We start from the raw sequence: 26,546 nt of genomic DNA on the forward strand, positions 1-26,546 counted from the left end.
ATAGTGGCAGTATAAGGTCGTTGTTTGCGCTGTATTTAGTGCGCATAGCGAGGATGCCGCCGATCGTTTACCGCATAATGGACGAATAATGACGAACGCCTTGACCAAGGCTAACTCGTATTCGGAAGTACAAGGTTGCAGACCAGTAAATAAACTTCCATTGACCCCAATGATAAATGCTTCCACTTCAGCAATTCGGGAAAAATACTCACAACTCTCCAAGGTGTTCGAGAAAAATTAAAGCTTATTTCATCATTTTTCATTTTCTTTTCAATTTACGGGGGGTCAACATATGACTTTTAGGAGAAATTTCCATCCGAAGATGATCACCTCTTAAAATAGTCCTGAAGCCCATCGCCATTTTGAAAAACGAGCCTACACTCCATTGCAAAATAGAGCGCTTTTAGGGCCCCAATTTTATCCAAATTGAACGGAACTACAAGCTCACAGTCATGTGCACGGCTTCCACCCATATCTTTTACAAACCCTCCAGTTCATGGCCCACAGTATGCTCAAATACTGAAGATTTTGAGGGCATGCAAATCGTGATTTGGCCGGCGTAGGCAATTTCGGACCGATTTACTGGTCCGCAACCACAATCAATTTTATCACTAAAGGATCAAATTATTTATAAGCAGCAAAATTTCCATTGATCTTCTCCTGTTGGTTATATTTTTTGTGTTGTGCAAAATGTAGGCTTACTCCATGCACACACATCTCGATCACTGTGAATGCATTTCATACTGTACTTTCGTATGAAGAACTTTGTACATGAAAACCTATTGACAAATTTGTGACAAAAGTGAGATCCTGTAAACAGGAGAAGAGCCAATCAACAGCCACGAATTTTAACCAATTGCTGAGAAGGCTTGGAGGGGCAACCAACCAATAAGAATTCTTGTTCTGTGACACTTGGCAAGGCCTGGCTATGGGCCAATGAGACGTAGGGTTGGTTCTTTACATTCTAGAAGAAGAAAGTTTAGGCGGGATGGAAAAGTTGCTGGCCAGTCACTTTTGTCTCAGCCTCTGAACAAACAACTTGGATAGCAAATTTTACTTCACATTTTTAATTCGGATGAGCTATTGGTGCTCTGGGCCTTTGTGGTGCCCAAAATGTGAATATTGACAATAATAATAGTGTGCTACATGGATGATGGGTCGGCTGCCCAAATTTCGGTACCCGACATTTTTGGAATAAAAACCTTCTGGCTGAGGCGTAGACACACAAATTTTCTGTGTTGTTTGTGATTTTTAATTTGTCTGCTTATAAGTACTCGTTCTCGGAGACCTGCACTTGTACTCGGAGGTACAAGTACTCGCACTCGTACTCGGCAACCTAAGTACTCGGCAGTACTCGGTACTCGGAAAAAGTACTCGACGACAACACTGAAAATTTTATGATGTTCCAAGTGCTTCATCACTGGTCGTGAATTATGTGTTCCATGACTTGGCACACCACAGATGTGAGAGATACTAGTCAGTATGTAAATATCTCTCTTGTGGCGGAAAGTGTGAGGACTTGGGGCCAGTTTATTTCTATTGTATTGTTGGCTCTTTTGTTCCGATCCAGACTTGTAGGCAATTTCACTGTGACCCTTTATTCTCCGGTGACGGTCCGGGTATAGTATAGACATATTATTAGAATGATTCCATGTCTGACGAACCGTCACATACACGACTGTAAAAAAATGGGTGCATTGTGTGAACATGGAGGAAGGAATAGAATACCACAACCATACACTGAAGGCAAGCTCATGAAGTATGATAAAAAAAAAGGTGGGCAACTCGGATTGCATTGGTCGATGTACATTTATTTTCAATGCATGTTACACGCTAAAATACCAACCGGATGTGTACAACCTCAGGACAAAGATAAACTTGGCCGTGGTAGTCTCTGCAATAATACCAAACCAGCGGTGGCCGTGGAAGTACGAGTTCAGTTGTCTACACTGTGTATCTTGTCTCTTCACATAGCATTTGGATGTGATGATGGGTGATCTAGAACAGAAGGCGTTCATTTGGAAATGATATGATGGGCCAATCATGTCGGCAAACCTAGCTGTCAACACGATATGTATTGTGATACCAGCAGAAGACCGTCGTTAAAAATGGTGTGGATAATTACCCTGTGAAAGGAGTTCGGCGAAATCACTGCCCATAAAGAAACGACTTTGATTACGGACGCAAGATAATTACAAGAACACGGAACCTGTTGATTGAATTTTGCTCAATATTTACTAAAGAAGCAGACTTAACTACGCTTCAGCTATATACCGTATTCCCGTTTCAACAATGAGCCGACGTCACCGGCAATCTCGGAGCCTTATTACACGGTCAATACCGTTCATTCCACGGTGCAACCAAAGCTTGATCAACCGGTTGATCACGGCCTACATCGTTTTCTTCGTAGCTTCGATGTACTTATTTGCTTCCAGTGTAGTTGTTAAATCTACGGCAACACATCACCTTTATACTGGAAACAGTTTATTCGTTAAATCCACGGCAACACGTCACCTTTACACTGGGAACAGAAGGTGGGTAAATATAGGTATACTAGGCGTTTATATGAAGTTCAAAACCACTCAAGAGATGTCACCAAAAAACGTTTTACATGTATATGCCTGTAAGCAGTGGTATAACTGGTGTCCAATTCGCCAGGATGCAATTGAGGACCTCATTTTCTGGCGGTCTGATTATTTGAGTTTTGAATATATATAGTCGTGTATAAATGGGTAAGAATTTAAAATTTGGAAAATTGATTTGCTAAAAATGTCTGAGATTTTGCAAAAGTACTCGATTCCTCGTCCTTGAGGAGATATGTACACATTTTCTTTCATTTCTGTGCATAGCGTTTGTCCAACCAATCATACTCTTATCTCAAAGTATTCATTTATAGTAGCAGTTGCATTATGCTTCAGGATTTATAATGCTAATACATAGGCGTAGCGGGAGGGAGGGGGTAAGGGGGGTATTCCCCCCCCCCAATATTTTGTTAAGACTGCCCTTTTCTATTTAAATGCCCTTTTTTCACCAGCGCTTACCCCCAATATTTTGTAAAGAGTGACTTTTTATAACAAGTGCCCTTTGTTTCTGAACAAGTGCCCTTTTTAAAAGTAAGTGGTGGCCATTTGGTGCCAACTTGCGGGTGCCAAAGAAATTACGACAGTTATACCGGTAATAATGTCCGCCTGTGCACAACATTCGGACTGAGCCAGCTGGGGTAACTCCTTATAGGGGTATCTGTACTCTATTCTGTAATAGGTTATATATTTTCACGATCGTCGGATTTGAACAGTGCTCCCATTGAAAGCATGGTACGAAAAACCCTTTATTTTTCAGCATTCATTTGCTGAGGGAACCCCCCCCCCCTACAAAAAATCCTAGATCCGCCCCTTCTTGCAAGTAGTCTTATCTATAGGGACTTTAAAAGAACACAACTAAACAGTTCTGGTGCAAAGTCCTACATACGATTTACCAGTTAACACCTCATAACCGCCCCTAAAACTCACCTGAAGGGTTACAAAGATCCGGCACTTAAAATGTAGCCAAACATTGACTTAGTGATCGTGAAATGATTTTACATCTGCTCTGAATATCGACTTCACACTATAGGAAGCGGGGATATGTGTCCACGTGTCTCTAATCTTCTCATTTGGACTACATAACCTGTAGTCCAAGCAGGAACTGTTTTCATGCTCGGAGTGGGCGAGGGTATTAATGGCCATAATGTGGAAAGCTGTTTATAATTATTTGGCATATCTGCACAATATTTTGAGATTTTGGATGCGTTTGTGAAGTTCTTGCATTGGAAAATCCAAACTTATAACCACAAAGTCTCTTACCATCCTGCTTTTAGTTGAACCACTTTGATGAACAATTCTAATTTGAGGACCAAGTCTCAAAAACTGTTATCGTCTCCAAAACTTAGTTACAGGTATAGTGAGTGCACTCAGTTGTGACATTGAATGGCAAACGTAGTTGTATTTCAAGTGCAGTGCCATATTTACTACCTGCTCCAAGATATTTGTTTAGATGAAATAGATGTCTATTTCCTTAATTGAAAACCAAGGCCTGACTGTGCGGTGCCTGAATTTTCTGGCTATAATTTGCACGCGCATTGTGGTCGCATCAGAGGCGCAAGGAAACGATCGCGTGACAGGCGTTAGGCCCTACTTACATGTAAATAAAAGTGCTAGTTGCACTCTCTCATTATTTTCACAATGGCTGCCACGTCTATGAACGGGTGAGTTTGCAATGGCCCCACATCATAAAATATTTGTCTAATGCATATAAAAATAAACCCACTGAACCAGTCACTACCAAAAACCCCAAAACAACAACACACTGCGGAGAGCATGCAATGAAGCGCGATGGAGTCCTTCGCATATACGTGCTGTACCGATATACAGGTATACCACACAAAAGAATTCTGCAGGGGTTTGTAGTGGAATATTCACACTCCACATCGAAGGTTGGGTAAACTCTGGGCAAAGGTGATTTGATATACGGTACCCTGCTCTGACATATTGGCAGGGACAATGGTACCCCGCAAGTCTGTCTTTAGACATTGAAGCACCCCATAGGCTATATTTTAAGATTTCCAAGGGGACAAAAGAGAACAAAACAAGGGGGTCAGGGTCAAAGAATAGTGGTACCCCATAAGCTAAGTGTGGGCGTGGAGACATGGGTATACTACTACTAGGGATTAGGGAACAAAATATTGTATACGTCTCCACAGGGCAATTTGCTATAGGTGAATGCGTCTCCACAAGGTTATCACGACATAGATACAATGTACTATGGATTTTACTTTAAAAAAAAAGTAAGAATTTCCAAGGTGTGTTGATCCATCGCAAATTGAAGTATTTTATGTATTAGGGATATATTAAGGCCGAATTTCAGCCCAGGAAATTAATTCTGGTTAAAATAGTGAGGGTTTTGAAAGTAGATTTTCACATTGTAAAATTTAAGTACACGAGAACAAGGACATGTGACTCCACAATGAAACAAATTTCAGTATGTATAGTTTGCAAAATTTGAAGCCTGTAGTGCAGACGACTAGGAGGGTTAATTATTGGGATTTATAGAAGCTCCGTTAGTTCAAGAATAATAGCCTTTTTCTATTTTTTTAACATAAGAAAATAACAAAAGTAGCAACGATACCCGTATATTTAAAATTATTTTAAATACATTGACATTTACAAATCGAAAACGAGTCATGAATTAATCACATTAATCGTTTACAGAATATAAATGCAAATAAATGAAGCGCTATCGAATCCATCGCATACGTGAGCTGCATACCACACAAAAGAATTGTTCAGGGGTTTGTAGTCGAATATCCACACTCCACAGAAGGTTGGGTAAATTCTGGGCAAAAATGGTTTGCAGAATTCGAAGCCTTGTGACGTTCAGACGACTAGGAGGGTTAATTATTGGGATTTTTTTAGAAACACCATCGGTTCAAGAATGATACCCTTTTCTATTTTTTTTAACAGAAGAAAATAGCAAACATAGCAACGATAACCGTATATTTATAATAATTCTAAACAAACTGACATCTATACAATTCGAAAACGAGTCATGAATTAATCACGTGAAGCATTCACAGGATGTACAGCAACCGTTGACACTTTTCGTCTTTTGTTGCAAAGTGAAAGAGACAGTCGATTATCAGTGGTTGTTTCTATGTGTTTCTTTTTCTTTCAGCGAACCGTCAATGCATGCATGATTATCATTGCTTTATTCCCGTTTCGTTTTGATAATATTTTCAATTTTCAATTGTATTCCGGATGATCCCTTGCGTTGCGTCCAGTTGCTTAATGGTTGTGGTAGCCTGTATTATTCAGCTGCAGAAATAACGAAATTGAAGAAATTAACATGCTTGAATATTATCTCAGTTGTTTCGAGTTGTTTCAGTACAGTAGCGTGTCCAGCTTTTGATGTGGGGGGGGGGGGGGGACCGCACATCCGCGCCGAAATGTAAAAATGTTTTTTTTTTACTCCGGGCACTTTTCTTTGGGTAGATGTCAAAACTCTCTAAAGTATATGGAAATACTTACTGAAAAAAAAATATCTTTCACAAAAACAATCCGCCCGGGGGAGGGGGAGGGGGGGGGGGGTCAAGGTGCCCCCTGCCCCCCTCTTGATAGCCACTGTTTCATTAGTACGGGTAGAGGTACAAACAGGTACACGAGGAAACTTCACACAAAAACAAACTCTTGAGTTCTAATGTCATTGGTACACATTCTTAAACCATTCTCTCCTCCCCAAGAGGAATGAGGCTGTAACATTTAAATGTCTCCCCGTACTAACATGGTCTAACAGCCAATTAAATATCCCAAAACTAACCATCACCCACCTGCCAATTCACAGCAATGGTGTTTAGCCTATAATAATTATGAACCCTTGTTCTTTTAATTTTTTCTCGACAGCATGACGACGCGAGGTCGCAATTGCACTGGCTTGACCTGCAATCATTCTGTCAAACCGTCACCACCGACTAATCATGCACTTCAGTAAGTTTAGCCTCATCTTATTGTATGCATTAATGCGAGAAGATACCGGAACATTTGTCATTTTTTTTAAATTATGCATTATGTTATTGACCAATCACAGTTTAAGTACTGATTTTGAAGTGAAAGACGTCACGATTTAGTAAAGTCGACTCCGATTGGCTGAGGCGCGAGATCGCATAAATCTGCATGCTCAGACGTTATACAGGAGACTTGGCTCCGTGGATAACGGGTGATACTCAGACTAACTCGCACTAACGTCTCGGCAATTTCGTATAAGCGGTTTAACGTTTTCTTTCTTTTCTCCCTAAAGGATGATACTCAGACTTACTCGCACTAACGTCTCTGCCATTTCGTATCCAGCAATGGTGTTTAGCCTATAATAATTATGAACCCTTTTTCTTTAATTTTTTTTCTCGACAGCATGATGATGCGAGGTCCCAATTGCACTGGCTTGACCTGCAACCATTCTGTCACACCGACACCACCGACTAATCAGGCACTTCAGTAAGTTTAGCCTTGCAGCACTCGGTGCTTTAGGGAACCAATGAGCGATCGAGAAATGCTCGCCAGACGGTTTTAAACAAACGTGCTATACACGTGCAGTACGTGACACAGCATCATCCCCCCATAGGGAACCAATCAGCGATCGAGATTTAATGGCTCGCCCGACGACTGTAAACATTCGCTCTATACGTGCAGTGAGCAAGCATCATCGCTAATTATGCAACGCAGTGATACCCCGCGATTATACTGCGGCAAATGGGAACATACCGTTTTGTTAAAATGGCCACGCCTCCAGTGCTACGAAATGACCAAGACGTTAATGAGGGAACGTCAAAAAGCAATCATGCAAGGGCGCTACAGAACATCGCTTCTATCGCTTTTGATCATTGACGTCTAGGGCCTAGACTGTTCCTCTTGCCGCACTTGGTGCTTTAGAAATGGTGTCAGGGTACAGCAAAATGAGTCTTATCTGATCCTGTTGTTAACTCAATAATGTTTTCTTTTGGTCATGTTACCAGACCCTGGGCTGCTGACAATTACACAAATCGTTTCTTCTGGGAAACCTTCCTTGAGTCCGGGGAATTTGTCACCTTCAAAGGAGGAGAAGGACAGGAGCTTGAATTCAGGAAAAATCCAGGCTATGTTCCATCGGTGAGACAAAGCAAGCTTAATTGCGCGCGACCGTGGTGCATGTGCCACGGGAGAGCTCATGTGATCATAGCTCCCCTCACGTTGTGTACACCATACCCGGTTAATTGGTGGTGTTTACCCCTCAGCCCTATTCCTAAGCTTTTTTTTTTTTTTGCGGGAATTCATAGATTATTATTTTTGTTAATTGGTGGGGTCGAAATACTCTACCATGAGTTTTATCCAAAAGCCCTTTCTGGATCTTTAATTTTGATGGGATGGAATTGATGTTATTGGACCAGTCACGACCACCTGCTTCTGACCAAACATTACGCATACAGTATATACTGATGGAACCCATGCTCCATTTTGAGGCTTTGTTTTAGGAAAATATTTTTTTTTAGGGATATCTCGTTGCTTCAGTTTCTGCCTCTCCATTGTTTTAAGAATATTAACTGTCACTGTGAAGAATGAAATAAAAATGCTGCACAGAATAATGTTACATTCCACAAAGCAATTCTGTGGTCGCTTATATGCAGCTTGTCGATATTTCAACGGCTCACTTCGCGTAACAAATGGTGGCATATCCCTTTGCAAAAGTATTTGTCTGTATATCTTCTTTGATTCACTGGCTTTACTTTGCTTTCCCTTGACTTGTGTTTTACAGAAATGCCCGACCTCAATTCAGCGGAGAATGTCCAACAATGGGAGGGGCCGTACAATATTCCACCCAGAGATTCACTTGCTAACGAACAGTGAACTACTAAACGAGTCCGAGTACGAAAGACTGAGCCCCTATTACATGCCATTCGGTTACAAATACAGGGCGAATCAGTCGGGCTATGAAGGTAAGGCTTCAAATTCGCCATGTATGGACACGACGCAGTATTTCCAGAAAACAAGGGATCGTGTTAAGAAGGACCCCATCAACTTGAATTACGGCGTTTTCCTGTTATAAAGACGGCTTGGCAGTCCTGCCCAGGCTGACACGCGGGATTTTCAGTTTGTACCCAATTCCGCGGATTTTGCGCCAAAGTATTTATCTTGCGTTTACCGAGTCCAACGTCTACAAATCAAATGAACATTTCTAATGCCAAGCTGACCATTTTGAATACCACTGATCTTGCAGTGACGTAATCAGCTTTTGATGTCGGGGGGGGGGGGGGGCGCACTTGCACATCCGCACCGAAATGTTGACAAGTGTTTTTTTTTTCTCCTGACACTTAGACTCCGTAAAAAGCGGGGGGGGGGGGGGGGGCGCTGGTACCCATCTTCCAAATGAGGACGCTCTTCAAAACTGACCATTATTATGCATACTGGTAAAGATATGCCGATTTTCACGGCGCATTGTAATGGTTTTGGAGCTTGATTTTCTGTTTGTGTGTGTTCATGTCCGAACTCTCTAACCATTAATGGAACTACTTATTGACAAATATCTTTCACACACAAAATGACTTAAAGCTCCCTGAACGTCATGTAAACCTCCATGACCGCAGGTTAAATTTTAGCTTTCCTTCTTCCTTTTCTTGTACCATTAGTCTATCTGTCTACGCTCAAAATCTTTCCACCAAAAAATTCCATATTCGAATTTTCAAACGACCATCCCCGGCCTGAATGTCTGTCCTGTGCAGTCGTCGGTAATGGCGGCATACTCAAAGGATCCCGGAAAGGTGCAGAGATTGACAACCATCACATGGTCTTCCGGTAAGGCCCATCCACAGTTTCGAAATTTAAAATGAAAATATGAAATGTATTATTTAACTGGAGAACAGTCAAACTTGCAACCGGTTGACACTTGCCCCTACGGTTGCAGACCAGTAAATCGGTCCGAAATTGCCTACGCCGGCCAAATCACGATTTGCATCCCCTCAAAATCTTCAGTATTTGAGCATGCTGTGGGCCATGAACTTGAGGGTTTGTAAAAAATATGGGTGGAAGCCGTGCACAGGACTGTGAGCTTGTAGTTCCGTTCAATTTGGATGAAATTGGGGCCCTTAAAGCGCTCTATTTTGCAATGGAGTGTAGGCATCGTTTTTCAAAATGGCGATGGGCTTCAGGACTATTTTCAGGGGTGATCATCTTCGGATGGAAATTTCTCCTAAAAGTCATCAGTTGACCCCCAAAAAATTGAGTTGTGAGTATTTTCCCCGAATTTCTGAAGTGGGAGCATTTACCATTGGGGTTTATGGAAGTTTATTTACTGGTCTGCAACCGTACGTGTTGTAGTCGTGGTACATGCATAAACAAGTCCATTACATGTACATAGTCAGTCACAGTCCCGGCATGATAGGACCGCGACTCATAACCTATTCAAATAGCTTGAAAAGGGAATTCCTTTGTTATCGTTCACTTGCTTTCATTGGTTATTTATCTATTCCGACTGAATGGAAAAGGTCAAGGATTGATAGAGGTGACACCTCTTGGTAGGTGAAAGCATTCTTCATCAGCTCAATGCAACTGAAAATCCGTCAAAATGACTGTAAAATGCACATGTATTCTTTGGCGACTTGATAAATTATCAGGTGCCTTTTCCACAAAAGAGATTATTGGATGCCAATACATTAGTAATGTGACGCTGAATTATAAACCTTCTTTTTCTGATACACTGTATTGAATTGTATTAATTTTGCATCCAGTGTTAACAAGGCTATTAGACGAAACCATGAAAGGGATGTTGGGAGTCGCACAACACATTACATTTTCTATGACCGATCTCTACGCGCTACCAATGCAGCGGACGTCCCAAAAGATAAGGTAGGAGCGATTGTAGCATGTTTGTTCAGCTGTCCTGAACTGCTCTTTCACAAATGCATGCAATGATGCTAAGGTCGTATTAACAGGCTTGCATTGATCAAAATGGCTTCAGTTTATTCAATGATATATTATCCATACTTGGCGATTTTTATCCTGGGCGATTTTGTGATACTTGCAGAGCTATAATCAGGGATTCATTCTTAAACATGAAATAACAGGGGAAAATGTCAGTTATCATCTAAATCGTTGTTGCGCTTTTCAAATTCACCAAAAACAGTTAAAAAAAAAGAAGAAGACTTTTGTTTGCTTTCCTTCACGAAATTCAGGGAATAATTTACGTATTCGTGCCGTGCCGGGACAACGACTACAAATACATCACTTCAGTTGTGCGAGGCAAGGATCCAAAGCTTAAAGCCGCCGCTCAAGATGTTAGAATCCTGCATCCAGACTTCATAAGATACATCAATAAGATGTAAGTTCAAATGAGAATGTTAGCTTAATTTCAATTCCACACTTGGTTTCTCGTGCGTTCTTCGTATATAATTTCGATGGTGCTAGAAGTTCACAAAATAATTTAGCCTTCGACGTGACACGTCCCGAATGAATGGGCCCGAAATCAGAAAAACACTGACACGAGTCCCTTCTAGGGAGGTGGGTTGAGAACTCTCGATCCGTGTAGAGAAGTCCGACACCGTGTTGAGAGCCGTAGTATGAAATACTTCTGGGTTACGTTCGAATTTGACATGTCTTGTATTCGGCTACTTTTCCCATGGCAATTCAACGAAAATAGATGCAAAATGAAGCAGCACCTGGTTTTGTTTTCATCTTTTAAGTTTTTTAAAGCACCAGCAGGAGAGCTATACTTGATAGTAATTAAGTTTATTTATAGCCAATCCGTCAGGGATGCTGGGCTTGTATTGTTTGTTTTGTCTGTAGATATAATTATTATATTGTAAATTTTGAAAGGCGCTTTTTGATTTTTTTTTCTGTGAAAATTGTGCATCTCTTCTTTTTAAAATTTTTCTGTTTGATATTTACCTGAGAAAGTAATAAATGAAATGAAATAAAATAAAACGAAACTTCATAAAGCCGAGTTCACACAGCGTTTGAATTTTATCTTAAAGACAAGTGACAATCCAGTTTACGTCTTGCCTCTTATTCTTGTGTTTTCCAGATGGGTGAACTCCCCCATAAAGTCCTACCGTCCCACCACGGGTGGCATAATGCTCCTGGCTGCCTTTCACTCTGGCTGCGACCAAGTCAGCGTCTACGGAATGGGTTACACCGTCAAGTACTCCCTGTATTATACCGACGGCAAGTATCAGCGCGTCGGTATGAACAAACACGCCCACGACATCGACACCGAGGTGGCCATTTTAAAGGGTCTGGACCGGGCGGGAATCATCAGTTGGTACAAGCGGGACGTGAAGGAGTTCTTTACCACTGGGAGCAACTCGTGATGATGACACAAACTCCTTGCGTGGGATCGTGGAAAATTGTGGATTGTGGAATATGTAGCAAGAGTGCAGTACAGACTTTGGCGTCGTATATGCAGGTTGCCTATGTTCGCTCTTAATATCTCTATTTCTTTGAGCACTCATTTTGTATACTTAGTGACCCGGCACTTCCGCGTGTGCTCGACCCTTGAGCACGAGATGCACGTACCCACCATGATTTGCAACGCCTGTGTTTCCTTCCCAAATAGGGGCAAATGTTCATACCATTTCCCTGAAGGTTTTTCTTTTCATTTAAAAGTTTCATTGACGTTGCAAGCATTCTGTACTCAGCATTAACAAATAGCAAGGTTCACTCACATCCCCAAGCAACCTAAATAGGAGTGGGACGGGCTTTAATTGAAACCACTCATGCATTACGCCAATTCCAGTGTAGTTTCGTTGTAATAAAAATAAAATTCATGTTTTACCCTCTGCAAGTTTTTCCTCATAAAACAATTCTGTAGACCAATAAATCCTTGCCTGTAGCCCCAAACTTGCCATCTACCGATCATAAACATAAAGATACATTTAGTCTTTTAGTCTTTTATATTTGCCATTCCCTGTAACAAACAAAATAACACTGCAAATATATCGAGAGCCACATCGTTAGGTGAGTTAGAACTATGTGAATATATTTATGAACAGAAATTCCAGTGGAACCATTTGTTTTAATTTAAACCAAAAAACATCCTTTTTGGTTTTATAAGTTTCAGTATACTACCAGTATATTTCATCACAGTGCATCCAGAATCCAACATTTCCGGGGCCTTAAAGCGGGCCCCTGGTCCTGTGGCCCCACGCCGTAAGGCTCGGAAAATAAAACAAAACATACACGACGGAATTTACCAAATGTAAGAAAGCAGCCTTGCAACAATAATTTACATGTGATGTCATGCGTAATGATACAATTCTTTTTCTAGAATTAAATGGAACAAACATGGAGATAAATATACAGGGTTCTCCACTTTTCAGAACAATTAAACGTTTTAAGAGCAAAAGTATATTCTAAGCAAAATAATAAAATAAATTGTCTTCATAATCTCAAAAATCTGACAATCTAGTCAGGTATCTCCTGATAATTGGATCATTTTCTTTTTTGATGTTTGCAAATGTATCTTCCCTAAATGTTTTTTTTTCGTTAAAAAGCGTAATAATGTAGGAAACTCTACAGGGTGTTTTAATAAAAAAGGAAACCCAAATTTGAAGAACCAGTATGAACAGACTATTTTTTTACTGGCTATAAAACTGGTATCATCTGAAAGCGTAATCTCTATGCTTTTCAATGATACCATGTTTACATTTCCAGGGTCATGCATCACTGAGCGCCACTGTCATGCGATTTTGATGCAAAATTGAAGAAGACACGAGTGCATAAAAAGAAACCAAAAAACAAGTCGGGTTGGTTTCAAAATTGGATTTTATTGTTTGTCATGAATTTCTCGTTGTGACCAAGCCACGTTCAAAACAATGTGCTTTTTTCCCGAGGATTAACATTCAAGCCATTTTACAGACATTTCCGTAACAATAGGCACACCTTGCCCAGTGTTTTTTTTTATGCGGAAAGTGAACCAACTGCATTTTTGCATCCAGTTTTCAAGACAATATTGCTCAGTGATGCATGACTCAGAAAACCTAAACACGGTATCATTGAAAAGCATGGAGATTACGCTTTCAGATGATACCAGTTTTATAGCCAGTAAACGTATCGTCTGTCCATACTCATTCTTTGAAGTTGGGTTTCCTTTTTTTGAAACACCCTGAATAGAGGGTCAACTTGTTCTACGCAATGAAGCCTTTCGGGACGTGCATACATGTTTGTGCACAAACCATAGAGCCTTTTAAGAGGTACCGGTGCATTACAATCTAGTTAATGTGGTGATTAGAAAGAATTGGATGCGATTACATTGTTTCTTGGGAATTATTTTGTGCTTGCTTACAGCCAATTGAGGGGGCTGACCATCCTCCCATACGGGCCAGAAAATAGGTCCAAGTATTGCCTACGCGACGCCGGCCGAATCACGATTTGCATGCCATGACATTAGAACAGTATATAATACTCCCTTTTTAATCGACTTGTGCTATTTTCTGAAAGAGGGCGCTTAAATATTCTGATGTGCAAGTCTATAATAATTTTTATTCATGTAGGCCTACTGTTTTCTGATATTTGTATGTAAGATGGTAATTTTTTTAGTAAATTTGTATTTCTATATATTTATTTATCATTTTTTATTGTACGCATTGTTGCAATTTAGCCCCTGGCTGCAAACACAATGTTTTAATAAACCAGAATAATAATAATTTTGGGCCATGAACTTTGGAAAGTTGGAAAGTTGGAAGCCGTGAACGGGACTGCGCGCTCGTATTTTTGTAAAAGTTTGGATGAAAATGAGCCTTAAGTTAAATTGCTCTGTTTTTGCAATGGAGCGCAGGCATCATTTTTCAAAATGGAGATGGGCTACAGGACTACTTTTAGGGACGATTATCTTTTGATTTTGCTCCCCAAAAGTCATTGGTTAACGGTTAATCCCTCAAACATTGAACAGAAAATGAAAGATGATGAAATAAGCTTTAATTGATGTGTGTATCAAACACCTTGGAGAGCTGTGAGAATTCCCCCCCCCCGAATTTCGGAAGTGTGCGATTTTATCACTGGGGTCTTTGACGGTTTATTTACTGGTCAACAACTTATGTTTACTCAGATCATCTACGATCATTATGCAATAATTAACATCGAGGGCTCTCTCTTCATAATGATGCTTTTCTGGCGAGGAGCAAGTTTGGAGTCCTTTTCCGGGGGGGGGGGTGGCACCGGGTAGGCGCTGGGAATTTGTTGGTGGGCGGGGGAGCCCCCACTCCTGGATACGCCTTTACCAAGAAACGTGCTTCAAATGTAAGGGGAATTTTGACGGCAATTTCAGTGCGGGAAAGCAGTGCGGTCAAAACTCCAATTTTGTTTGTGCACGACCCAAACCTGAAAAGGCGTGGGGGGGGGGTGCGTGGGGGGGGGGGGGGCGACCGCCCCCCCCATGAAACCTTGTCGCCCCCCCCCCCCCCCTTGAGATTTTGAGTTTCTAAAAAAATTATCATTGATCTACATGACGCCATGGGTGTCAATCCTGGGGGACAGGGGGACTGGTCCCCCCCCCCACTTTTTGAAGGGTGGGGGACACAATATCAAATGTCCCCCCCCCCCCGATTTTTGAACTCGTGTCTCATTTACAGGGCCCTATTATGTACTACAATGTATCTTTTGCTTAGAAAATATTGGTTAAAGTGGTCAGAAATTGCCTCAGATAGCACCACAGAGCATTTAGAATTCGCGGCCCTAAAGCGGGCCCCGAACCCCACGCCTATAGCTCAGAATTCTGGTAGCTGATTCAATGACTCCAACCTCAAAAACAATGTTCACAAAATTTTCGTATGCCTTTAGCTGAGAAAACCTCGAAAATTATGTTTAAATTATTATCTTTTGTGCTAAGATAATTATTGGTTAAAGTGGTAAGAAATTGCCTCAGATCACACCACAGAGCATCGAGAATCCAATTTTTTGGGGGGCCCTTAAGCGGGCCCCGAACCCCACGCCTATAGCTCAGAATACCGATAGCTGATTCAATGACTCCAACCTCGAAAACGATGTTCAAATAATTATCTTTTGCTAAGAAAATATTAGTGAAAGCATGGAGGAAAGTGGTAAGAAATTGCTTCAGATCACACCACAGAACATTTAGAATCCAATTTTTTTTCGGGGCCCTTAAGCGGGCCCCGAACCCCCACGCCGTAAAGGGCTTCGCGCTCACATCAGTTCTGATCAAGGTATGTCCCCCCCCCACTTTTGAGAAGCGATTGACGCCCCCCCCCCATGAAATGTTCCAGCCCCCAGCGCCGCCCCCCCCCCCCCCCCCCCCCCCCACTGAAAAATTCCTGGCTACGCCACTGAGGGGCCAGACTATTCCTCATTTGCATACGTGTTAACAAATCTTGCACATGTAAATGATCCAATAGCTGGATGAGAGAGCAGGTAGTGATGGGCGCGTTCTGCTCAACACCCTAAGTGTATTGTACTTATTACACTCTGATGTTTCAAGATTACGGCGCTCCATGAGTGCCATCCACATCTTTAGTTACTCAGATAATTGATCACGTCATGTTGACATATCGCCGAGAGTAAGGCGACTTAATCACATATCGCCCAGTCGACTTACCGAAGATCGACTTGACGACTTGTCCAGATGTATTATCTCACCAAGTCGACTTACCGAAGTCGACTTGGTGACTTGTCCAGATGCATTATCTCGCCAAGTTGACTTCGCGAAGTCGAGATGACGTCTTGTGCAGATGAATTATCTTGCCAAGTCGACTTACGATATGGAGATGATGAAGCACTGTCGTGGATTCTTTCTTGTTCGTCGGTTCATTTGAGGTTTTCCCCACCCGTTCTTATATGAACAATAAACTGGCAGAGGAACAAGAGATAAACTGTAGGGTATTGATTTGATCTGGGTCAAATGTTTTTTTATTTTCAACTTGTTTTAAATTACTCCCCCAAGCTTCGTATAGGAAATCACTCCTCTACCTTGTTTACCCCTATTTATCCCGCTGAAAAGTAATTCATTTCACGTTAAACATTAACAATCATAAATTCCCAAAAATGTCTTTATTGACAGGTTGCATAAAATTTGTATCTTAAATGACACTAACAAATTCAAGATTTGCTTTTAATCATATTGAGATCATTATTTAAGATAAAACGACTCTCATGGCTTAAATTGGAATATCGGAAATTTAGCAAAACTCTTGTCTGATATATTACGAGAAATGATTTGATAAAGATATCACTATAAAAACTCTTATTGTCAACACTAAGTCAATGTTTTATAAAGGACATTAGCTAGCCTTAGCACACTAAAATCACACTGTGATCATCACATTATAATAAAGTCCTGTTCCTAGCAATATAGAAGTTGTTCACTTTTGAATGAGACATCGGGCTCAATATTACTGCGACGTTATTCTGATGTCATGAAGTATGAAATTACAAGCGATTTTAGATCACAAATCGACCTAAATCGTTAAGGCTGAGAAAATCCCTCGGGAAGAATGAAATGTTGTCAAACATGTAATTCAAATTCCCAAGAACCTAAACAATTTCCCTATTAATAAGTTAATTATACTTTCCTCCTTGACGAAAGACACCAGGTGGAAGACGTTAAAAGAGAGTACTTTTTTGTTCATTGGTATTAACAGTCAGTGGCGTGAGGTTTAATTCCGGTGGCTGGGTGGAGGGGGGGGGGGCACATGGGTGCACACAATTTTTAATGGGGCACTGAAGGCAAATGACACATTTTTGTTCATTTCAAGATTTTAAACGGGGAGCGCCGGGCCGGGGGGGGGGGGGGGGTATGGCACGGGCATTCGTTGTGGGGGGGGGGGGGCACAACCCAGTTACGCCACTGATAGTACCAGTATGTTTTACCTTTTTTTCAAGAAATGAAAAAGAATTATAACTGTAAATATATGTCAGTATATTTTTTAATATCCTTCCTTTATCACCATGCAAACGCCGGTCATATTTTACAGCATAACCGGCTAATTCGACAATATTATACTTTTATCACATCTGCCTGTGAGTTGCGCAAAAGGAACGTTTTCCCTTTGGAATGTTGTTGTCAGTCTCTGTTTTTGGAAAAGCCGAATATATTGGCTAATAGGACATGATGCAAACCGCCATGCGAGTGGTCGGTTTCAGAGTACAGGTTACTGATGAGGCTACCGTGTATACAACCATGCATGCGGTGCTCAGCCGATACCGATTCGCAAGGCTTTCTACCGGCTTCTCCTTGCAGGGGAGTCAAAACAAGAAAATGACTGAATTTGAAAATATTAAAAAATATTGGGCGTGCTCAATTTCATTATGAAAAAAATGATAGAGTACATCTTATTGACTTTTAACTTTGAAAATTTCACGTCATTTGCAGACTTTATTCCCGCGTTATGTCTAAAACAAGATAGGTTTGCGGTAGCACCATGTGAATAAATCTCTTTTGTGAGTATGTGTGATTCTGAAAAGAACCGAGGGACTCAACGTTTCGAGCAGTATGCTCTGCCCGTCGTCAGGAGAATGTTATTCACATGGTGCTACCGCAAACTTTTCTTGTCTTAATATCTTTCCACCATGCAAACCTTCAAATCTCACGTTATGTCTATTTGAATAAAAAGATCACAAAAGCTCGGCTGTCCACCTCTGATAATTCTACGAACTGGTTAATACACATTGAGTATTATGAAACATGGACGTTTTCCCACCTCGATGAATGAACGAAAACTTGCAAAGGATTTTTACATCGCTTACAACATTTCAGAAGAAAAAGAGTTGTCTTGTTCCTCATATGCAAACCATTACAACTGACAGCAAAAACAATGGTCTTGATTTCAATTATTAATATCTCATGTTAATGAATGCTTGTGTGTATTATCACTACGCTCAATGGCACTCCAAGCACAGCTATAAAAATGGGTTCTTTAAGTAAAACATGCATAACTTCTGTTGGCATAGATCAATATCAGTAACTGCTTTTTTTTCAGATGAGTGAAAGAACATGCTCTTATTAGACATACTTCATTGTATCAAAGTTGTGTATCAAATTTGATTGCATTTTGAATCACCTTGTAGACGATAATAATTGCCGTATATGCACAACAACAATCGGGGGCGGAACCAGGAATTTTTGTGGAGGGGGTGGGTTTCATCAGCAAATTAATGCTGAAATGTAGACAGGGTTTTTTTGTCCGGACACTTGGCTCCTTAAAATCAATGGGGGGGGGGGGGGGGGGGGGGGGGGGGGGGGGGGGGGGGGACTCGTACCATACTTTCAAAGCGGTCGCTGTTCAAATCTGACGATTATTAACAATATGTTACGGGATGTACGAATACCCCCTAACCCAGCAGGTTCTGTCCGTATTTTGGGGAAAGGCGTATAATACCATTATAATTTCTCGGGGTGTCGGAGTAGGGGCGCTGGGCAGTACTATTGTACAGGATTACCCCGTAACGTCACACGAATGGGCTATTGTGTACACAGATGCATGCAAAGGCCTTAATTGAATAACCATTCGGCACCAGTGTAATATATTTTTTTTATGATTTGGGAAAAGCTTGGCTAGGCTTGACTTGTCTTTTTTATTGCCACAAGAACATTTAATTTTACCTCAAAATAAGTCATCAACTATTATTTACATCATTATGATGTTATCACAATATAAAACAACAAACCAAAAAAATCGACGAAATCTTTTTTTTTTGTAGATTGTGTTTTTCCAGCTTACAAACTCATGGGGCATCGAACCGGGGACATCTGTGGTTTAGTCGAATAAACACACACAAAGACATGTAAAATTAGAACTAAAGGAAAGTTGAGTGTCAATACGTTTGTGGTACATTTTGAAACGTGTAAATTATTTTCGCAAACGGACTTGATTTTTCTTAATTATTAAATAGCATTCCTAGAAACTAATACCCGACGAGACTGAAAATTTGATCAAAATGCGGCGTGCAGAGGCAACTAATGGTTGTGTCTCTTTTGTTGATGTTCATAAAAAATGCAAAACGTCTGCTCGTCTATTTCCTTTCCACACATGAAGCGGCACAAAGACGGATGATTAATGATGTCATTAGAGTTGTTTTCATTGAAAAGGTATTGTTGCTTTGATGCAAAGCATTTGGGTATTATCATCTATGGAGAAGCTGTTAAGCTTGACGAACATGCAACGCATGATTGTATAGTTTTGGGAATTTGAAAGGTTATTGTTGGTATAATTATATACGTGCTTTTTCAAAATTAAAAGAATATAATGTCCTGCAACAAATGCCCCCCCCCCCCCGGCGCTCCCCATTTAAAATCTTGAAATTAACACAAATTTGTCTTTGTCTTCAGAGCCCAGATTTAATGTTGGCAATAAGAGCTTTTATCAAATCATTTCTCGTAATATATCAGACAAGAGTTTTGCTAATTTTCCGATATTCCAATTTAAGCCGTGAGAGTCGTTTTATCTTAAATATGATCTCAATATGATTTAAAGCAAATCTTGAATTTGTAAGTGTCATTTTTAGGCAACCTGTCAATAAAGACATTTTTGTGAATTTATGATTGTTAATGTTTAACGTGAAGTGAATTACTTTTCAACGGGATAAAATAGGGGAAAACAAGGTAAAGGTGTGATTTCCTACGAAGCTTGGAGGAGTAATTTAAAACAAGTTGAAAAAAAACACCACAAATCAACTTGGACCCAGATCAAATCAATACCCTACAGTTTATTTCCTGTTCCTCTGCCAGTTAATTGTTCATATAAGAACGGGTGGGGAAAACCTCAAATGCACCGACGAACAAGAAAGAATCCACGACAGTGCTTCAACAACGGGATATCCATACAGAACGAGATTTTTGCATGTCATCATCTCCTCATCGTAAGTCGACTTGGCGAGATAATTTATCTCCACAAGTTGTCATCTCGACTTCAGGAAGTCGACTTAGCGAGATATTTCATCTGGACAAGTCGTCATCTCGACTTCGAGAAGTCAACTTGGCGAGATAATACATCTGGACAAGTCGTCATCTCGACCTCGGAAAGTCGACTTGACGAAATAATGCCTCTGGACAAGTCGTCATGTCGACTTATGGAAGTCGACTTGGAGAGATAATGCATCTGGACAAGTCATCAAGTCGACTTCGGTAAGTCGACTTGGTGAGATAATGCATCTGGACAAGTCGTCAAGTCGACTTCGGTAAGTCGACTTAGCGATACAATAATATGTGATTAAGTTGCCTTACTCTCGGCGATATGTCAACATGACGTGATAAATTATCTGAGTAAATAAAGAAGTGGATGGCACTCATGCGTCTGCCCTTCGAAAAATAGAAAGGGAGATCAGAGGTCATGACAAAATTGTCCATTGTGCCTGAATTCACGACATGCTGTATAGAATAAATACACTTCTTTTGCACTATTTAGACTTGGGTCATGAAAAAGTGGCATTTGGAATATTAGATATAATAAATAGCGGCAAATTGAGTATCCAAAATTAATTGACCCCTCAAAAGTCACCAGAGGTCACTGTTTACACATTTATATCATGGCAAGATCCAGCTTTCAGATACAGGTTGAGTAAAACAAAAGAGCGGAACCCAAACCCGCAAAAATATATTTCATATTTTAAATAAATATGTAGCACTAAACATAATAATGACTGGAAAACCATTTCACAAGCTACTTTTAGATGAAAAAAATACTGGAATGCTCACCGTCCATTCAAAGAGTATCACCATTTAAACACAATAACCCTAAAACCTCTTTCGTCCACTTAACAACCCCATGCACCATGGGCTATATTGGCAGTTTATTTACTGGTCTGCAACCATAGGGGGCGGGGCGCTGTTCAAAGCAAACGACAATGGACAATATCAGACAATTGGTGACGCTCTTCATGCCGGCAATTGCCGACAATTTTGTAGACAGGAAGACGAAACAGCCGACAAAACTGAACAAATAATGTGAGTGCCACACTCCAACCCCTCTTTAGCGACACCCGTTGGGCACATCATTGGTAAAAATGTGCACTCGTGAAAATATGGGGGGGGGTAGGTAATACCCCGCAACACCCTCCACCCCACCACCACCTAACCCCCGGATGCCTTGTCACTGACGTGTGAAATTTGTATCACGTGTATGTGGCTTAATTGTGAACATAATGTTTAGGCCGAGGGTTTCCCGTGCAGCTTCTCCATGGACGAGTTCAGTATCGACCTCCACACCGGAGCGTCAACTGATTTTCCTTCCATTTTGGCCAGCGGTTTGCTCCAACGTTTATAGAACCGGTTGGGCAGCACACATAAAGGGCTAAGAAAGAAGAGGCAACCCTGGAACCCATGTAGGCATTGGCTGGTTTGTTTTAACGATGATAAACTGCTTTGTTTTAACGATGATAAACTGCCAATCAACCAATGAGAAGATCGACACCCCACAACCCGACTCCTTATAACGAGTTAAAATTCATGCTTCAAAAGAGTTAAACCGTAACTTAATATAAAAAAAATGCTTTGTGCATTAATGGGGCGTACCTCTGAAATGGCTCTACAAAATGCCGTCGTATAAATTATTTCCTCACACCATTACTAATATGCAATATGCATAGGCTAGGCCATTTCTAATAGTGCGAAGCGGTCGAACGTTCATGCGCAAAGCGCCACGTGTTTGCACTGCTATTGGGGATAGTGTTGACTAATCACAAAGCAGTATTAAAGGGAAGCCTATACAACATTTGCAAACATCTAAAAACGAAATGATCAAATTATCACGAAATATCTCACTGGATTGTTAGGGAATGACAGGAAGCATCCTTTATAGTTGCGGCTCCTGGTGTGCTGACATTTTCAAGAAAAAGTGTATTTCAACGCTGGTCGGCCGACCAGCGTTGAAGAAAACTGGCTTTTTTTCTTCTCAAAAAGTGCTCCTAGTTTTTCATATTTAGTCCGTCTGCGTTTTATTTGCAATTGATTACACACCTGTGAAGACTACAAGCCTGCTAAACTGATTCTCATGATCACAAAATTCCCCAAAGTCTATAAATTGCTCCAGTTCATCCTAAGTGGCGTCAGGGAACCAAACTACAAGAATATGATTGGTTTTCTTGGTTTTCCAGCATCTGCGAACCCAAAACGTGAAACAAGTCAGTGTAACAATATTTGCTATAACATACTAATCCTCCAAATATTTCTGAAAATTGCAGTAAAAGCAAATGTTAATTTGTACATTCCCTTTAAAAAGTCCACAGGCACGATCATTGCGATGGAACTCTCATTAGTCAGTAGGTAATGGTCGTCCGACTGGGCGCAGCTTTAAGGTCAAAACCTTCCTGATATTAAAACCAAACAATAACGTCTCCTAAAATGTTCAGTCTATTATAAATCAAGCACAGTTAAATTTGTCTGAAATTTGTGGTTGTCGTTGTTGGACAAGTTTTCTTCTTCCTTTCATATACTTTATCCAAGTTACTGGTATTGGTGTTTCTGGGTCCCAGGCTAATCTTATATTTTTTTTTTACAAAGGCTAACAACAATAGTGTAGGCTTTTATGAAAAAACACATTCTCTGCGGCCAGTCCAACCTAGAATATATTGGAGTCATATTCTTCTAGAAATTAGCAAGTCAAGTCTGATCCTTTCCAGCTTCATGTCTTCAATATAAATACATGTTTTGGAATCAGTATTTCATCATCATTGTAACACATGCTTTCCGTAAGGATTATTTGGACATTCATTTTACCATGTTGCACCGAAATGTCTTCCGTGGAGGTCAATAATCTCTGTGTCGCCCACGAGGTCTTAGTCTGGTTTATGTTATGCATGATGCAATAGTTTCGTGCTGTAGAGTCAGGACACAGACATACGCTAGGTGCATGGTATCATGTGGGCTTTCTGCATCAAGTTCAACGTATTTGGGAAAGATAATCTGCCTAAGTTCTTTGTTTAATTAATAACTAAGAAAGCGACATTCAAGGCAGTTTGACCTGACGTCTTTTCTGCTAGTTTGCTGTAGTTGACCTGTGCTCAACAAAGTCGTGAGTCTTTGGTTTCATGACTATTTTGCATGCAATCATTGTTAGGATTGGGACTCTGAGGGGCACACATGTTTGGGGGAATAACACATGGGGATTTGTAATGCTGTCATATTCCTGATTTTGTTATTATATCTGTTCGACACTAAATTAACTGAATAATTTACTCCTCACATGGTTATGTTATGTATGTGTATTGTTTATTGTCATGAAAACATACTTACAAATTGTTATTTGATCTGTGGTTAATTTCAGATTAAACCTAGTTATATTCCACAAGTACATTTGCGTGGAAAGCGTCAATGACCACTTGAGAGTGAAGGGTTTATGCAAACAAGGCAGCAGAATTGCGTTACAATCATCATCATCAGCCCATCACCGGTGTGACCGCCTCCTTCTTTTCAATCATCATCATCATCATCCCCATCCCCACCATCACCACTGTCACCAACACCACCACCGCCACTACAATCATAAAATGCTTTAGAACAAGACTCAATGTCGAATCTAGCTTTTCGTTTTACATCACGTGCACTTGCAGCTGTTATTGAACTGACGAAACACCTGTTGTCTAAAGTACGTTTTGTCAAATCTGAATAAACATCATAACAAGATGCTTTGTGAAGCCTTTGATTTTTTTGTTTAAGCCTGAAATTAAAAGTGTAGTATAAACCATGCAGCTGTTTAAATCTCACTATTGATTTCTTCAAATATTATCAACGTAAGTCAAGCGCCGCGCATCGGAATTCTACACAATTTTATTTGTCATCCGAACTCCGCTAGTTCTACCTTCACTCCGAGTCCTCAACCGGCCACTGCTGCTATTTGGCACAATGTCTCCAGCCAAAAAGGAAATCACTCGTGTTGTGCAAGGTTCCCGCATTCGGACTCCATTGCCGATCACTAATCATTCACGTTGGGTGGCTCCTCTGACACTTTTAGTTACAGCAGCACTAATTTACATTTTGGTAAGTTTACGTGCCATTATACATTTTTTTCTCTCGAATTTACACGGATGCGTCAATAATCACGAAGTTCGTACTGCGGTGGTAACTACCTATCACTGTGGGCAGGCATATTTTTGAAATACCCAGCTAAAACGTTGTGTTAATAGCGTGGTGTACATGTTATGTCTAAAGTTGTCATATTTTGCAATAATGTTATGGCGACATAATGGTTTTAGAAACGTTTTAACTACACCTTCCTTATACATTAATAGAAAACGTTTGTGAGATGTGTTCATTACGTTATAAGTTGACATTGATGCTTAAACATCAAATAATGTCTGTTGTCGTGATATTTCGCAAAAATGTTATGGCGACATGGTCTTAAAAAACATTATTACTGCGCTCCAACAACTTTCCTCAAAACGTGCGGGAAACATTAATGTAGGCCTGACGCTACACGCACATTTTACAGGAATGTATAACCTCACCAAGACCATGTCGCTATAACATTATTACATAAGGCAAACAAAATAATAGTTCTGCTTCCAGTTACCCTATCTACCCTATTTTGACAGCCCGTACCTAAAGTTTTTTTTTGGGGGGGGGGGATGAGGAAAAAACCCCGAAAATCATCAGTTACTACCTTTTACCCTTGACTACACGGAGACACCTCCATAATCGTACGCAAAAAAGCCAAAACAATTCCCTACCTACCTACCTACCTACCTACCTACCTACCCTATTTTAAAATGCCATATAATCGGAAGCAGAACAATCGTTTTTTTTTAATGATACCAGACAAGTGACTGAGGTTAGTGTGCAACCCAAACCAAAAATCCAAAGCAATCCTTCCCCTTTCTCCAAGTCGGAACAGGCACCTTTACTGAGTTCACATTTTTGACTACCAACGTTTTTTCCCACAAATTCTTGGATTTTAAGGCCTTAACATGGAAATAATGTTACGCTCATATTTTAAAGAAAATAGCGGGATGCCGCACTTCGGGCGGCACCCACTAGCTGGGTGGAGTCGTAAAGCCCTCCATTGACGTATTTTTGAGAAGGGGTTTCATTGCACAGTCAGGTTTTGATATGTATATTTATATTGTACGAATTCGTACGATCGACGGTTAAAGGGTTATACACTAATGTAGTTTTTTTTTACCTCCATTTGCATGTTGACCACAAGTGGGCGTGGTAAACCTTGTTGGTGCAAAATTTGCCACATTTTACATCATCAACGTTACGTTTTGCGTAATAGCGATACGTTTTGAAGTGTTTTCATAGAGATAATGATGTAATATTTCACTATTCACTCAGGAGACCGGGGTTCGGATCCCCGCCAGATAAAGAAGATATAAAGATGAATATTCTTCACTGTTGACATCTATCCTCGATAGTATAGTGGTTAGTTAGAACGTTATGATAAATATACTTTTTTCAGCATTGACATGTATCCTCGGTTGTATAGTGGTTAGTATCTCTGGCTGTCACTCAGGAGACGGGGGTTCAATTCCCCGCCGGGGACGTATAGTCTCTTTTATTCAACTCTTAATATTCAATATAGTACAAGGGATTAAGAACATAATTATAAATATCCTTTTTTTTAGCATTGATATATATCCTCGGTAGTATAGTGGTTAGTATCTCTGACTGTCACTCAGGAGACCGGGGTTCGATTCCCCGCCGGGGAGGTATCGTCTCTTTTTGTCAACTCCTATCGTTCAGTATGGATAGATAAAGAAGATTAATAGATAAAGAAGATATAAAGATGAATATTCTTCACTGTTCACATCTATCCTCGCTAGTATAGTGGTTAGTATCTCTCAGTACTGTCACTCATGAGACATGGTTCGAATCCCCGCCAGGGAGGTATCTACTCTTTTACTCAACTCCTATCGTTTCAGTATATGTGCATTGTCTAAAGAAGATTTTGATAAAATAATAGATTCAACGTTGTTATCTATTGGGCAGTAGGGGGTATCCCCCCAATATGTTGTAAAGAGTGCCCACGTACACATGTGCTATATTTTTCACCAGCAGTTACCCCCCCCCCCCTCCCCAATTTTTGATTTTACGGAGGCCAGGTGACCCGT

General features: G+C 40.5%; 1 protein-coding gene and 1 non-coding gene across 3 annotated transcripts; both read left to right on the top strand.

Annotated features, from left to right (window-relative positions):
• The first annotated feature begins 1,583 nt into the window (after positions 1-1,583).
• Positions 1,584-12,594, top strand: LOC119741546 (alpha-N-acetylgalactosaminide alpha-2,6-sialyltransferase 2-like). Of its 2 annotated transcripts, XM_038217341.1 has the most exons (9): positions 1,584-2,534; positions 6,435-6,518; positions 6,939-7,022; positions 7,541-7,673; positions 8,317-8,497; positions 9,188-9,353; positions 10,286-10,403; positions 10,730-10,875; positions 11,578-12,594. In XM_038217341.1, the coding sequence occupies exons 1-9, from the start codon at positions 2,293-2,295 to the stop codon at positions 11,861-11,863; spliced, it is 1,440 nt and encodes a 479-aa protein (XP_038073269.1). In that variant the 5' UTR covers positions 1,584-2,292; the 3' UTR covers positions 11,864-12,594. The 2 variants fall into 2 exon arrangements, with proteins under 2 accessions (XP_038073269.1, XP_038073270.1); XM_038217342.1 differs by lacking the exon at positions 6,435-6,518.
• Positions 12,595-26,072: 13,478 nt separating this feature from the next.
• On the top strand, positions 26,073-26,144 carry Trnad-guc. The gene has a single exon. It is a non-coding gene; the product is annotated as a tRNA-Asp (tRNA).
• Positions 26,145-26,546: the final 402 nt, after the last annotated feature.

Source organism: Patiria miniata, unplaced genomic scaffold, assembly GCF_015706575.1.
Source record: "Patiria miniata isolate m_02_andy unplaced genomic scaffold, ASM1570657v1 HiC_scaffold_5, whole genome shotgun sequence".
Classification (NCBI taxonomy): domain Eukaryota; kingdom Metazoa; phylum Echinodermata; class Asteroidea; order Valvatida; family Asterinidae; genus Patiria; species Patiria miniata.

Bases quoted from the DNA above. Each gene is read 5' to 3' on its own strand.
- LOC119741546 (XM_038217341.1), top strand. From the start codon at position 2,293: ATGAGCCGACGTCACCGGCAATCTCGGAGCCTTATTACACGGTCAATA. The intron at 2,535-6,434 runs GTGGGTAAATAT...TTTTCTCGACAG, and splicing joins CTTTACACTGGGAACAGAAG to CATGACGACGCGAGGTCGCA. The intron at 10,404-10,729 runs GTAGGAGCGATT...CACGAAATTCAG, and splicing joins CGGACGTCCCAAAAGATAAG to GGAATAATTTACGTATTCGT.